Source organism: Sinocyclocheilus anshuiensis, unplaced genomic scaffold (assembly GCF_001515605.1).
Source record: "Sinocyclocheilus anshuiensis isolate Anshui unplaced genomic scaffold, SAMN03320099.WGS_v1.1 scaffold150, whole genome shotgun sequence".
Lineage (NCBI taxonomy): Eukaryota > Metazoa > Chordata > Actinopteri > Cypriniformes > Cyprinidae > Sinocyclocheilus > Sinocyclocheilus anshuiensis.
This window is the reverse complement of record NW_015546025.1, coordinates 478,663-493,408: the sequence shown is the minus strand read 5'-3', so window position 1 is coordinate 493,408 and position 14,746 is coordinate 478,663. Positions and strand designations below refer to the sequence as shown.

At 36.8% G+C, this 14,746-nt stretch overlaps 2 protein-coding genes across 2 annotated transcripts in view; one reads left to right on the top strand and one right to left on the bottom strand.

The window, feature by feature from the left end:
* LOC107698637 (DNA-directed RNA polymerases I, II, and III subunit RPABC4-like) overlaps positions 1 to 1,544 on the bottom strand; it is a 2,204-nt gene extending 660 nt beyond the window's left edge. The window contains exons 1-4 of the mRNA XM_016499695.1: positions 1,427 to 1,544; positions 1,042 to 1,132; positions 937 to 952; positions 727 to 776 (exon numbers count right to left, since the gene is read on the bottom strand). Of these exons, the coding sequence (XP_016355181.1) occupies positions 727 to 776; positions 937 to 952; positions 1,042 to 1,129 (154 nt within the window). The 5' untranslated portion in view covers positions 1,130 to 1,132; positions 1,427 to 1,544. The remainder of the gene's footprint in view (positions 1 to 726; positions 777 to 936; positions 953 to 1,041; positions 1,133 to 1,426) is intronic.
* A 389-nt stretch (positions 1,545 to 1,933) lies between these two features.
* Positions 1,934 to 13,074, top strand: LOC107698651 (poly [ADP-ribose] polymerase 10-like). The gene is made up of 11 exons (XM_016499723.1): positions 1,934 to 1,991; positions 2,676 to 2,851; positions 2,966 to 3,208; positions 4,141 to 4,371; positions 4,447 to 5,417; positions 7,004 to 7,216; positions 7,304 to 7,427; positions 8,451 to 9,401; positions 10,633 to 10,766; positions 10,993 to 11,167; positions 12,451 to 13,074. Exons 2-11 carry the CDS (start codon positions 2,677 to 2,679, stop codon positions 12,741 to 12,743), a joined length of 3,510 nt encoding a protein of 1,169 aa, XP_016355209.1. The 5' UTR covers positions 1,934 to 1,991; position 2,676; the 3' UTR covers positions 12,744 to 13,074.
* The last annotated feature ends 1,672 nt before the right edge of the window (positions 13,075 to 14,746 follow it).

The following is a 14,746-nucleotide window of genomic DNA, read 5'->3' as shown; positions in this document are numbered from 1 at the left end:
TATAGTATGTGGAAAATAATGTGTTTTTTTAACCTTAAACCGCATAAACACATTTCATTACACCAAACACACAAAATACTGTTCTTTTTAGCAACATCATATGACCCCTTTAATTACCAAGTCAAGTCAAGTCTGCTTTATTGTCAATTCTTCCACATGTACACCACATACACACAGAGAATTGAAATTGCGTTACTCTCAGACCCTTGGAGTCTGAGTATCAAAAGTAGTAGTACCCCAAAAATGGTCATCATTGACTCATCACCATATGCTCCACACATTTCTGTTCTCCACACAACGAGAATTCAATGGACCACAGCTGTAAATCTCCTCCTAAAAGGGCATCCACACTATATTTCACATTATGAACAGCAATCGCCATTGGTTAGGCATTCTGTGATCAAACAGCATGACGGCAAAACTGCATATTTGTCTGTTTTTCACAATAAAGTCTTAATATAACTTCAAACACATGAGTCAGATGGACCACTTTTATGGGGTTGTTTCTTTTAGAGCTTTACAGATGTGGTGACTATGAACGGTCAGTGAATGGAAAAGAGCAGATTTAAAACTTCTATGTTGCATGGAAAAAAGTAACCACATATGCTGTGGGTTATGGTTTGGGACAACATGAGGGTGAGTAAATGATGGCAGTGTTTTGTTTTGTTTTTGGGGGGGTGAACTACTCTTTTAACCACGAAGCATTATTCAGCTGAGAAAGGATACATCTCTTGGTCCTCTTCTTGTACATGATTCTGTAACCGCACTCTCTGCATCTGGAAAACATTATAACAAGTCAGAAAACACAACGACAAATCCGAAAACTAATTAACAAGTCAGAAAACACAACGACAAATCCGAAAACAAAATAGGGAGGAAAAAAAAGTTCGGCAAAAGGCGGGCTCGAACCCGGGTCGATCGCGTCAAAAACCTAACGACACGCGCTTATCATCTGCGCCACTGGAGCAGATGTATTATTTTGTTTTCAGAATTGTGATCTGCTTTGCAATTCTCGGCCACCGTATAAAACACATGAGAAACAATTAAAAGCATGAAGAGAGCAATAACCTCCACAAATATAGATCATCGGCTGCTGTTTAGGAGGCTGAATGTCTTTCTGAGAGTCCATGGCCTGAAACACACACATTAACAGCTACTACTTACTTAATTAATTATTAAATATATTAGATATATGCTTAAATTAATATATAATAATAATGTATCTATTAGTTACATGAGCTAGACTTTACTCTAAGCACCCATATAAGAGAATTTGTCATCATTCTAGTGCTGATGAACTGAGTACGAACACGTTCTTGTAATAACAAACTATCTAGATGCATTGTTCTTCATATTTATATTAGAAACAAAACCGCACATTATTTTGAATTTCATTTGCTTCAAATGTAAACAGTCGAAGCGTTACCTCCACGCGTGAGCTCTCGGGTTGGTTTCCACGCAAGCGCGTTACTTACAGAGAGACGTCACAGTAACGAACGCTGCTATTGGTTGAAACGAATGATTGACAGCAATCGAACGCCTGAAAGGGGCCCGTCAAACTCTGGTGGGAGGAGCTTAGAATTTTACGCAGTCCATCCGGGACTTTTATTTTATTTCAATAATAACAGACGGCGGCGAAAAACGTCTGAAATCGCGGCGACGCCATTAAGCGTGTATTTATCGGCAACCGCACGTCATTTTAATATTTAATAATAATATATATTTTTAGTTTTAATTAATTGTTTTGAAAGTTTTGGCTGTTATTAGTTAGTACTGTCAATAAAAATGTGTGTTACGTATTATTATTATTATTATTATTTTTATTTTTATTTTTACAATAGTGCAATAAACATTTATTTCCAAGCAGAAATGTATTTTTTTATCTGTATCTCTGACATGTTTTTCTCGCACTGTCATGTGTGTCAGGAGTGTTGTCCACCGTCTCGAAGCCGGAAGTAGCGCGTGAGTCACTGCAGCGGTGCATGTTTCAGGTAAGCCTGCAGAATTTAGCTCTCAGTATTCTGTTGCGCTGTTATTATACAAATATTGTTCTAACACGATCGTGCACAGTATATATTGTTCTTCGTATTATGAATATTAATGCCTAACTGTCTGTTATGATCCAGCCTCACCCTTTCAGTTTCTTTTTCTCGGCATTGGGTTTATTACGGTTTATTATTACACGATACAACATATACAACAAGTTTATAACATCCAGTTACCAAGTATATCTATTTCTAATTACTCATAATTTCTAATTTTATTTCTAATTACTATCTATCTATCTATCTATCTATCTATCAAACATCTGTATATTACACAACACAAGATTTCTATTTATAACAACAGTTACCATCTATTCATCCAGTTACTAACTATTGGTATCTGTCTATCTATCAATCAGCTTATACACAACTTTGTAAAAAAAAATGCAAATGCATTGTAGTAATATATAAACCCACAAAAACAATCCCAAAAGACGCACTGCACCATAGGTAGGTGGAAACCCCATAAACACAACAATAACAACAGTTTGACCATTTGATTTGATTGATTTGTTTTTATTTTAGTGCAGTAGCCTCACACAAGGTTTTGCTGGTATGTGGGGCAGGAATGTCAGTTACTCTCTCAACCGGCTCGACTGCATACTTCATGAGTGTTTTCTGTGTTGTCAGGATGGCCGAGAGCAGCCTGGAGGAGCGCTGTGTGGAGGTTCTGGATGTTCCTGATGATTTGGACGATGAATTCCTCTCTCTCTACTTTGATAACAAGCGGCGCTCTGGCGGAGGGAACGTGGTCTCTTTGGAGAGACATGGAAAGCATGCACTGGTGGTTTTTGAAGACGCAGAGAGTAAAAAAAAAATGGAATCGATTAAAAATACATTATATTAAAAAATGAATAAAATGACAATATTGCAAACATACATAAGCAAAACTCTTTAAAAAATTGTTTCTCTCACACTAGCTGCTGTCAGAGTTGTCTCCAAGACCCATGTGCTCCAGAATAACACACTGACGGTGCGGAGGAAACCACCAAAGGACCCTGGAAAGCTGCTGCTGAAAGGGCTCAATCCACACACTTCACTGGAGCATGTGGAGCTTTACATAGAAAATGTTACTGGGATGTGTTGTGAAACAGACTTCATCCTGTATCCATCTCCGAACAAGGACCTGGTTCTAATACATCTGAAAAACCCTTTAGACAAAGGTTTGTAGCTCATCGGTACATCGACATTACATACAGAAAATACTGTAGGCACACTTTTAAGTGTCTTTAAATATCATACCAAGTGGTGTTTATTTGAATAAAGTATAGCACAAGCTAGTTTTCAAGCTAAACTTTTCACTAAAAGTGTCTTCGAAAGATAATATACCAGACTGATATGCTGACATTTTGTGGTTGTCAGATGTTAGTGTGTTTCTCTGCACCTGATAGGACACCCGAGTGAACTTGAGGAGAGCTGACTCCATACATCCACTAAACATCACTAAAACAGCCAATGATTAAAAGCCATGAAACAAAGAGCAGCATTCAAACACAGATTTTATCAAAAGAAATACTTGTATTCAGCAAGGATGCATAAAAATGCTCAAAAGTACCAGTAAAGAGATCTAGAATGTTACAAAAGATCTGTTTCAAATAAATGCTGTTATTCTGAACTTTCTGTTCATTAAAGAATCCTGAAAAAATGCATCATGGTTTCCATAAAATATGAAGCAGCGCAACTGTTTTCAGCATTGATAATAATAGTAATAATAAATGTTTATTGAGCAGCAAATCAGCATATTATACTGATTTCTGAAGGATCATGTGACACTGAAGACTGGAGTAATGATGCTGAAACTCACAAGAAGAAATTACATTTTAAAATGCATAAATAACACTACGTTAGTTCTGAGAAAAGCTTGAGCAGCATTTGAGCTCTCAGTCTCTTGGTTTGATATTTTGTATCAAATGCAATGACATTACTACATTTTTAAGTGTGCAAATACATTTAGGGCCACTCAGACATTTTAGTTCTCATGAGTCATTTTAACGTTTGCACAAATTCTAGAACTATTTCAAATAAATTGACACGTGAATGTATGATAACAATCTGCAGTACGCTTGTTTTAAATGTTCTGTCATTGTCTACGTAGATTTTCAGATGCTCAGAGACGAAGTTTCCACGAAGCCTCTGAACGAAGCAAAGGTCACTCTGGAGCAGGTGGAATCTACAGACTCTGTTTCGGTGGCCAATCTGTCTCCTGCGCTCACAGAGGACGTGCTGGAGCTCTACTTTGGGAGCAGTCGTGCTGGAGGCGCTGACGTCCTAGCAGTTAGCATGCTAGCAAATGGCCGTGCGATGGTTTCTTTCAAGGATGTGAAGTGTAAGCCAGGATGTCTTTCTTTAGCCACTTTCTCTGTGTCTGTTCTGAATCTCACTTGAGTGTTTTCTTTCACAGCTGTGGACTGCGTTCTCCAGAAATCCCATCATTTGGAAGGGACAGATTTAGTAGTGGAGCCTTACTTTAATTTCTTGCATGATCAGTTGTCTGTGAGCGCTCAAGATGAACAAGGAACATTGATGGATGGGAACCAATCACAGACAGTCTCACCCCAAAGTCCGACTGCTTCTGTCCCAGAGGCAAGCATCCGCTTAGGACACGATGCTGCCACATGTTTAGTGAGTACTACTGCGTCTGCTCCTGAGCCATCTATCCAGAAGGAATGTGTTAGCTTCGTATCTGTGCTTGACGCCACTAAACGTCACCTGCTCAGTTTGAGCAATTTGCTTGAAACCTTCAAAAAGGATCACCCCAAATTCGACGTCAGTCTATTAAAAGATGGCATCCAAGTCAAAGGTCCTGACCAAATTGAGGTTGAAAGACTTAAAAACGAAGTTCTGCAGTTCCTGACTGGTGTTGTGGAGGAACATCTGACGCACAACAAGCTCAAAGCTGAGTTTCTCGGACGGGAGGATGTTAAAAAAAGGCTGAATTTGTCTTTGAAAAGCGTACCTTCAACCTACAGCGTGTCAGGCTGTACGGTCACTGTAACGTCTCCGTCCCGTAGCGCCGTCAGGCAGGCCCGAGACCTGATAGAGTCCCAGATCTCAGAGTTCACTGTGCCCATAGCCAAAGAGTGCGAGAGCGTGCTCTGCTCACAGGAGTGGTCTGATTTCCGGGCGTCTCTGGACTTCTGCAGTGCCAAACTGTCCGACGCCGGTGGAGCGATTACTGCCCTCACCCTGACAGGGATGGAGAAGGACAATCAAGAGCAGATGGTTGTGTTTCTCAGCACACCACGCCAGAAGGAGATCGTCCTGTCTATGGAGCCAGGAATACTCAAATTCCTGCAACTCCATCATCAAGGTCTGCTGGCGGACATGGGAGAGGTCATCCTATTCCCTCTGGAGACTGCAGATGGATTGAGTGTTAGTTACTGAGTTTGCTTTCATTTGACTGATTTAAATGACATGTACACTACTGATCAAAAGTTTGGGGTCAGTAAGATTTAGTTTTAATGCGTTTTTTTCAGCAAGGACGCATTAAAAAGTTGCAGTATAGGCAATTAATGACACAAAATATTTCTATTTCAAATAAATGCTGTTCAATCATGACAACTCTCTGAAGATTTTAGCATGGTGATGGATATGACAATGTTAATGTATTTGGTCTTGGCGGAATAGATCTGCTACGCTGCTGCTGCTGCCGAATTGCTGCTGCTGTTGGTTATTGCGGTAGTTGTAGATTATTGCTGCTGCTGCAAGCAAGTACAGGAACTTGCTACTGCCAATGCATACGGCGATACGGAGCCGTGAGTATTTAAGACATACTGCTGCTGCACAAATAGCATATAAAATAACCCGTAGCAGATCTATACAGGTGGAGCTGGGGAAGGTGGAGGGTTTCAGAGAAACTCTGAAAGCGCGCTGCAGGAATCTCTAGTGAATGCTAGCCAGCCATATAAATGCAAGGCAGTAAGCTCATTGGCTGCATACGCAGCATGAACCACTCAGCTTGTGCCAAGTCGTTTACTCTCTGAATATCATCAGTTACATTAACAACTCGTCAGCCTGCGCCATCTTGAGTTTCATGACTGAACTATATATTTCTTATCCACATTTATAATAATAATAATTTATAATAAGAAGAAATGTTTCTTGAGAAGTAAATCAGCATATTGGAATGATTTCTTGAGGATCATGTGACACTGAAGACTGGAGTAAAAATCAGCTTTGCATCACAGGAATAAATTACAATTTTAAATAGATTCAATTAGAAAACAATGATTTTAAATTGTAATAATATTTCACAGTGTTACTGTTTTTGCTGTATTTTGATCAAATAAATGCAGCCTTGGTGAGCACAAGTTTATCAAAATCAAAACATCTTCCTGACCTCAAACCTTTGAATGCTGAATTGCAGAATTTGATTTGCAATTTGATTGTAAATTTAAATGTGAAGTTGTTCACAAGTAAAAATAGTTAAATCATGTTTAAAAGTATTTTAATGTTCATACATAATTCGTTTTAATACATAAGATGAATAATTAGAAATAATGATATTTAATATAATAGGATAAAGTTGTACTGAATTGTTAATTTGGTAGAAAATAATTAACAACAAATAAAATTAAGAATTATACATTTCTAATTTAATATTTAAAATATAATAATATAAATGTGTATTTAATATAATAAAATGTAATTTAATTCATTTGTAGAGCAAAAATAGACTAACCTGCAATATTGTGTGGAGAATCTAAGGTACTCAAATGGCCGAACAGCTTCGTAGATGCTGTAGAAAAACAGCGTGATTGCATGGGAGGGTGATATTGTCAAAACATATTTCATATAATATAATTTTTTTTTTTTTTTAATTCCTATATGTAATCATCTCCATTTTAGTGTATTGTCATTTTTCTTAGTCTTGAACTGAATTGAGGACTATGAACTGTGTGGTCATTGTCTTTAAATGTCTTCTGTATGGTTAATCGGTCTCTTAATTTCACTGGCAGATTCAGGGAGAATCGAATGTGTGCCAGTCGGCGGCAGAATTATTAAGTGCTATTATCGGCTCAATCTTTACAAAGACCATTGTGGTCACCCAGCCTGGCATTTCCCGCTTCCTGCTGGAGGAAGAGGGTGTCAGCATACTGGCAGAGATGACAGCAAAGTTCGAAGTCTATATCGACATGGCCAAAGTGCACTGGGAGCCGCTAGAAGATGGTGTAATGTATCCAGCCTTGTTGTCTATCCTGATGTTTCTCATATACTCAGTAATACTTTAGGGTTGACTGTTTTTGTGCTTTCCACAGGACATACTGGAGCTGGCATGGAAAATGACAACCTGTCAAAACTTCCAGAGAAGTTTCTCTGCAAATTCCGTGCAGGACTTCACTGCTGGAGTCCCGAATGGACGTACTGATGCACATACTTCAGGTCAGTATAGATTCATCAGTTGGGATGAATTAACCAAAAGTAGATCAGTACACTTAAATCAAATCGTGATATGGACTAGTATCTGTAAATATTAAGCAGCAAAAAGACTATTTAAATATGAATCCTGCATGTTCTGTGTGTCTCTGTGTGACTGAAAGGCGCAGTCGCACGGTTTTGTTTACTACTCGCTGTGATTTCAGCGTCTGCCATCTCACTAAATAGGACATAAATACATGAACAACATCTCCAGAACTGCTCTGAGAGTCACTTCACGAGCATTTTACCATTGCATTTGAGTAAAACTATCGTCATGCCATTTACACTCAGAAATGTAAAGGTCCTCATGGCAGCCCGTCAAAATAAGAGTTCGGTTTAACTTGAAGAAATTGTGTCAGAAATATATTACTATTGTACAGTAGAATGTACTACTACTACTACTATTGCTAATAAAATTATTAAAACTGAATTTTTTTAAGGAATAATCACTATATTTCTTCCATGTTTTAATTTGAATAGTAAACCCCCTTTGATTGCCAAAAAATAAAGAGTTTAACTTTCATTTGATTAAAAGATAAATTAAATGAATGTTTTATGCCTTCTTTTGATAACCAGAGAAATTAAAACACACAACACAGAATTTCTGAAAAAAAAAAACTTTTCATAGGGCTATTGTAAAAATAAGTTGTTTTATGCATTCAAATAATTAGACATGCTTAAACAGAATTTGGTAACAATGAAAAAAGAATGTGAGGGAAAAAATTAAACGTATATCCCTACAAATGTCATATTTGTTGATGTTAAATTGTGTAAGTTGCATGATTTAAATTAATTAGGCATGCTTTTTTCCATTAAAAAGGAGTCCAGAAAAATTCAAATGGAAAAAAAAAATGAATCAAGAAAAATTAAGACGGGAAAAACGGAATTTGGGAAAAAATAAAGCAGATTTCAGAGGGCCCTAAATACAATGTAATCCATTGATTTTTGTTGAATCCCAATGGTTACTGAATGTTTTCTGTCACTCAGCTCGTATTGAAGAGGCTAAGAAGATCTTGGCAGTCATTGGCAGTGATTTGAACCCCCAACCTTCTAGTTTAGGAGCCACAGACATTGAATCTGTAGATCTGTATTCAGACCAGAGCCGAGATACCTCAGCAGTGGCAGAAGAAGAGGACGACCAACCCCAATCACTGCAGGCCCATGACCTCCAGAGCTCCTCTGCACCCATGAACGCCTGCAGCCTCGACGAAGACGCAAGCCTCTTGCTGGCCATTCAGATGTCAATGGAGCTCAACCAAAGGTCGGACGCAGAGGACATCCAGAAAGCGCTAGAACTGTCCAGGAGCGACTCCATGCCAAACCAGGAGAACACGCAGCTGGAGAGAGCGTTTGACATGTCCTTGGAAGACGCCATCAAGTCAGCCAATAAAGCCGAGATCTGTGTGTTTGCTAACTACAACCATGATCTTGTCAGGGTGGACATCGCATTGGGCAAGAAGGTTGGATTGAGACAGTGTGAGGAGAAGGTCGAGAACAAGAACCTGCGGAAACTCTCCTCCCATCAGAAGAGATGCATAGAGCTCATTAAGAGGAAGCATGCTGTTGAGATCAGCATCCAGGGCACCACCGCCGTCCTCTCCGGCTTTAAAGAGCATGTCTCTGAGGCCGTGGTGGACCTGAAAAACGTCCTGAGAAGGACAGAGAGCATGATGATGGATGCTGAAATCGTGAAGACAGTACAGTGGGTGTGGTACGAGCAGGGCTCCTCCTCGAAGGCCATCCCGTACCCGCCAGATGCCACGGTGTTCATTGAGAACGCTTGGAAGATGAAGCAGAAGAAGACTGATATTCTCTTCAACAATCAGCCGTGCAGCATTGACTTCGAGAAGATGGAAGAGCATAGTTTGGCATCCGGGAAAACCGTGCCTATTAAACGGAAGATGCTGAGCACAGAGGACTTGTACATGGATGGTGCAGGTACGAAAACCTCCAAAATAAAGAAATCCCCAAAAGGAGACTACACTGTTTCTGCTATTGATGCCAGACTTCATTATCACAATTTCTTTTTGTTTAAAAACAGGCAAAATAGTTCTTCATAATGGTTTCCAGGCATAATATAAAAATATTTTTCAAATAGTAATATAAACTGAAATTTGAATATACAGTAGGTGCATCCATGGACAATATGCATTTTATTTAATACAGTATTTAATGTATAGATTTTAGTAAATAAAATAAATAATGTCCATTGTACTAATTACTCATGATATGCCAGTTAATTTGTGAAATTAACTGCAATTAATTGCATAAATACAATTTTAAAAATTACAAAATTTAAGAATATTAAATTATGTCGTAATTGTTATGTTTTTTTTTTATAATTTAGTTTTGGATTATTGTCAGTTAATTAAAACATTGAATAAAATTAATTACACATGGTATGCTGATTAATCAGTCAGAGTAATCACAATTAGTTGCATAAATCAATATTTGCTGAGAAAATCCCTCATATTAAAATAATTTAAGAATATTAAAATATCTAATAACTAAAAAATATATAAAATAAATTGAATACATTTATTTTTTAAATGATTTAGTTTTTCAGTTGTATTAAAAAAATACAATAATAAATAAATAAATATTACAAAATAACTATATAAAATATATATTAGTTTTGTCAATTGTTTATTTGGTATTGTCAGTTAATAAAAAAAGTATTACCATTAATACAATTAATTACCAATGATATGTTGATTGATTAGTCAAAATAATCACAATTAACTGCATAATTTGATATTTGTTGAGAAAAACCCTCATATTAAAATAATTTAAGAATGTTAAATTATCTAACAATTTTTTTGGGATTATTGAGTCAGCCAAAGGAAATAATAAATAAATTAAAAAAACATATATTGAGACTCGAATATATTAAAGTCAACATATTATTTGTTTTATTTCAGTATCTGGCCTACAGTCTGTACACCATTTGCTTCTAAAGATGCGGTCACTTTAGCGAAACAAAAAACAAGGTTCATTGTCAGTAGTTTAGCGATGTAAGAAGCACAGCTCACACAGAAGTCACTTTCAAAACAAGCAGCTTTCTGTTGGCCAACATGGTGAATTTACATGACCAACTTTTTTCAGCCTCATGTAAAACTCCCAGTTAATAAGTGTACTGTATATTTAGTTGATGACATCTGTTTTTCAGATGAAGATTGCAGTCTGCTGTCCAGCATGCCTGAAGTGTGTCCAGTGGATGAAGACTCTGATGAATTCGAGAATGTGGTCAAAGATTTCTATGACACCCTTCAGGACAGCCACAACAAAATCAGAATCATTAAGGTACGATTCAACACGGTTGCACATCAACGTCTGTCAGTGCATGTGTAATTCAGACAGGTTTTTTTCTGTAAGCAAGACATTAATCTTTCTTTTAGTTCTTGGAGTGAAAACTTGTGAATTTACTATTATGTTCGGAATCAAAACATTTGTACATTGAATTGTGGGAATGATTATCTGCTTTGGAAATGTCTGTTATTGGTCGCACTGACTCTGATGGTGTTTTCAGGTTGATAAGCTGATGAATAAACTCCTGCATGACCAGTACAGGCTGAAGAAGGTCAGTATTGAGTGCAGCTCCTCAGAGGCGCAGGTGGAGCGCACCCTCTACCACGGCACCAGTGAGACCAGCGTCAAGGAGATCTGCATTCACGGCTTCAACAGGAGCTTCTGTGGGAAAAACGGTACTGTGCTGTCAATCAGTCACACCCTTCACTGCATCACTGTTGCATTGTTTATAGCAGGGTTATTATAGTACACTACACTTACAACTAATACCATAAACATTTTTGTTACTTGAAATAAAAAATCATTTTATTTTCAGCTCACACATTACTTTTGTAGTTTAAATTGAAATACAAAAAAAAAACTCAAATTAAAAAGACTAAAATTAATAGTTTGGGGACCAATTCTCACTATTAACTATTAACGACTTTTGCCTCAATAAACTCCTAATTTGCTGTTTATTAATAGTTAGTAAGGTAGTTGTTAAGTTTAGTATGAAGAATAAGTCATGCAGAATAAGGCATTAATATGTGCTTTATAAGTACTAAAAAACAGCCGATATGCTAGTAATATGCATGCTAATAAGCAACTAGTTAATAGTGAGAATTGGTCACTATTTACCAAAATAAAAATGAATAAGAAAAACTGTACAGACTTATTTAAAAAAATAAAAAAAAATAAAAAAAATAATACAAATGACAAAAACACAAAATTACTAAAAAATCACTAAAATTAAAGTAAAAATAGAAAATAGAAAAATAGAAATCTGATTCAAAATATTAACAAAGCTATAACAGTATATCTGTGATACTAGAATAACATAGGCTGATACATAAGTTTGGGATTTGAAAAAGCAACCTCCCAGGAACACCTTAGCAACCACCTAGCAATGGCCCAGCAAGAAGAAACTGAATAACAAACCATTACAAACCACTCAGAGCACCTTAATAACCAGCTAGCAATGCCCTTGCAAATGGACAGAATTCTATCAGTTCACGTCTTTGATAATTCACACTGCGTGATTGTCACTCGCATGAACGAGCACCGATTTGCCTTCGATTTTGGGCATTTGTCTGCGATTTCGCGAAACCTGTCGGCGAGTGAAAGTCAGGGCTACAATCGTGCAGTGTGAACTCGGCATTAGCGAGACATTACCAACCAGTCAGAACATCTTAGAAACATGCTGCAATCACCACATCACCATATGAATCAGGGATATTATCATTAACTAAATCTAGAAAAAAACGTTTTCATTACTTCATACAACTGGTTGAAATGTTCATTTAGCTTAAATTGAAGTAAATAAATAAAAAAAAAACTAAAATTTAATCAAAACTATATAAACTCAGAAAACAAAACAAAACCCCCCCAAAACTAATAAAAATGACAAAAACAACAAAATTGCTAAAACTGTAAAGGGGTCATATGATGTTGCTAAAAAAAACATTATGTTGTGTGACAGCCACTGTGTACGGTCAGGGTGTGTATTTTGCGGTGAACGGCTCACTGTCCGTCTCTGACACCTACTCCCCACCCAATGCAGATGGGCACAAGTTTATTTTTGTGGCCAGAGTGCTGACCGGAGACTTCACCGTGGGCAAGTACGACTACAAAACCGCCCCGCTGAAGGAGAGCTCTGGCGTTCCTGTCAGATACCACAGCGTGACGGATCAGATCAACTCCCCGACGCTGTTCGTCATCTTCAACGACACACAGGCTTACCCACAGTACCTCATCACATGCAAGAAGATCTAAGGCTGATCACATGCCTTCTCATTTATAATGCCACTGGCAGTCATGTCTAATCATGAACCCACTCTTACTTTACTGCACATGTGTTTATTTTAAACAGGATTTTGTCTAAACAGTAGTTGAGTGTTGTTTTCTTTTCATTTTATGAATAATAGGATTCTTCTGTATTGTAAGTGACTGACAAAATGTTTTCATATTTTGGTGTCCTTTAATGATTGATATTTTTTAAACAAATGTATTCAGTCGTAATGTATTGTCTGCTTTAAGACTGTCAGCTTCACATCACTCACAGATGAGTATTTTTGGTGTCAAAAAATAAAGTAAATAAATGCTGGAATGAAGTTATTATCTACAGTGTTTTTATACAGTAGTAGCAGTATAGTAGCAATGTGTACAGTAGATACGTGTTTAATTGTATTATTTAATTGTACACTGTGAAATAAAAAGATTTGGGGTTCCTCGGATCGTCACACTTGAGATAATTTGGCAACACCAATAACTTTTTAAAATCTAAATCGATGCACATCTGAATACATATATTTATAGGTAACACTTTACAGTAAGGTTCCATTTGTTAACAATATTTCATGCATTAACTATCAATGAATAATACATTGTTACAGTATTAATCTTTGTTAGCATAAAAATACAGCTGTTCTTTGTTAGCCCATGTTCGCTCAGGTCCATTAAATAACATCAGATAACAACTTTTTAAATAATGTATTAGTAAATGTTGGAAGTGTTTTTTCATTGTTTATTAACTAATGTAGTCATTAACAAATGGACCCTTATTGTAAAGTGTTACCTATTAATAAAATAATATTACTAACAAAGAGTACCACTGTAATATGAATGTTCAAACTCCCAGCTATGGAGTTTTGTCTTCTGTAGGATATCACATTTTATTGAATTTCTCTGATGCATGTCACAGCTGGATGTCAGAGTGGATGTTTCTCCACGATCACTCCCTCTCCTTGGTCTTCAAAAATGTCTGATATTAATTTAGTGATCAAATTTCACACCCTTATGGAAATATGATCATATTTTGTAATGATCATTTAAATCTGGCAAATTTTTAAATTGTCATCAATCATCATCTCAGGGAAATGTTATGGGGTTTCAAATCAAAATATGAGTTTCTGTTATGAAACAGGACATTGATTTCACACATGTCCACGTGTTTATTACACATTTTGGGAGACGCAAAAACTGAATATTGAAAGAAATTATATTTCAGTATTCCTGTGAAATATTAGATATTACTTTGAAAATCTTGCCAATTATTACTCCCATTATTACACCTCTTTTTTTTTTCATTTCATGTTGCCCCAAGAACACATTAATATGCAAATTAGGAACAGTATGTAGTAGTGATGCGCGGATGGCGGTTATATCCGCGGGCGCTGCGGATCGGGTGGGTCGGGTAATAAAAAAAATGCATTCTGATTATTTGCGGGTGGGTCGCGGGTGGATAAAATAAATCATTAATGATGCAAGTATTAACTACATTTTCTAAATTATGAACGTGTTTTAAATAGGCTCATAAATCAACATCTCAGGAAAATGTTATGGGGTTTCAAATCAAAATATGACTTCTGTTTATGAAACAGGACATGATTTCATACATGTCCACTGTAGAGGACACCAGGACTAAAAGCGTGTTTATTACACATTTTGGGAGACGCAAAAACTGAATATTGAAAGAAATTATATTTCAGTATTCCTGTGAAATATTATATATTACTTTGAAAATCTTGCCAATTATTACTCCCATTATTACACCGCTTTTTTTTTCATTTCATGTTGCCCCAAGAACACATTAATATGCAAATTAGGAACAGTATGTAGTAGTGATGCGCGGATGGCGGTTATATCCGCGGGCGCTGCGGATCGGGTGGGTCGGGTAATAAAAAAAATGCATTCTGATTATTTGCGGGTGGGTCGCGGGTGGATAAAATAAATCATTAATGATGCAAGTATTAACTACATTTTCTAAATTATGAACG

Coding starts and splice junctions, on each gene's coding strand:
- LOC107698651 (XM_016499723.1), top strand. CDS start 2,677: ATGGCCGAGAGCAGCCTGGAGGAGCGCTGTGTGGAGGTTCTGGATGTT. Junction 7,217..7,303: donor GGGAGCCGCTAGAAGATGGT/GTAATGTATCCA, acceptor TGCTTTCCACAG/GACATACTGGAGCTGGCATG. Junction 7,428..8,450: donor TACTGATGCACATACTTCAG/GTCAGTATAGAT, acceptor TCTGTCACTCAG/CTCGTATTGAAGAGGCTAAG.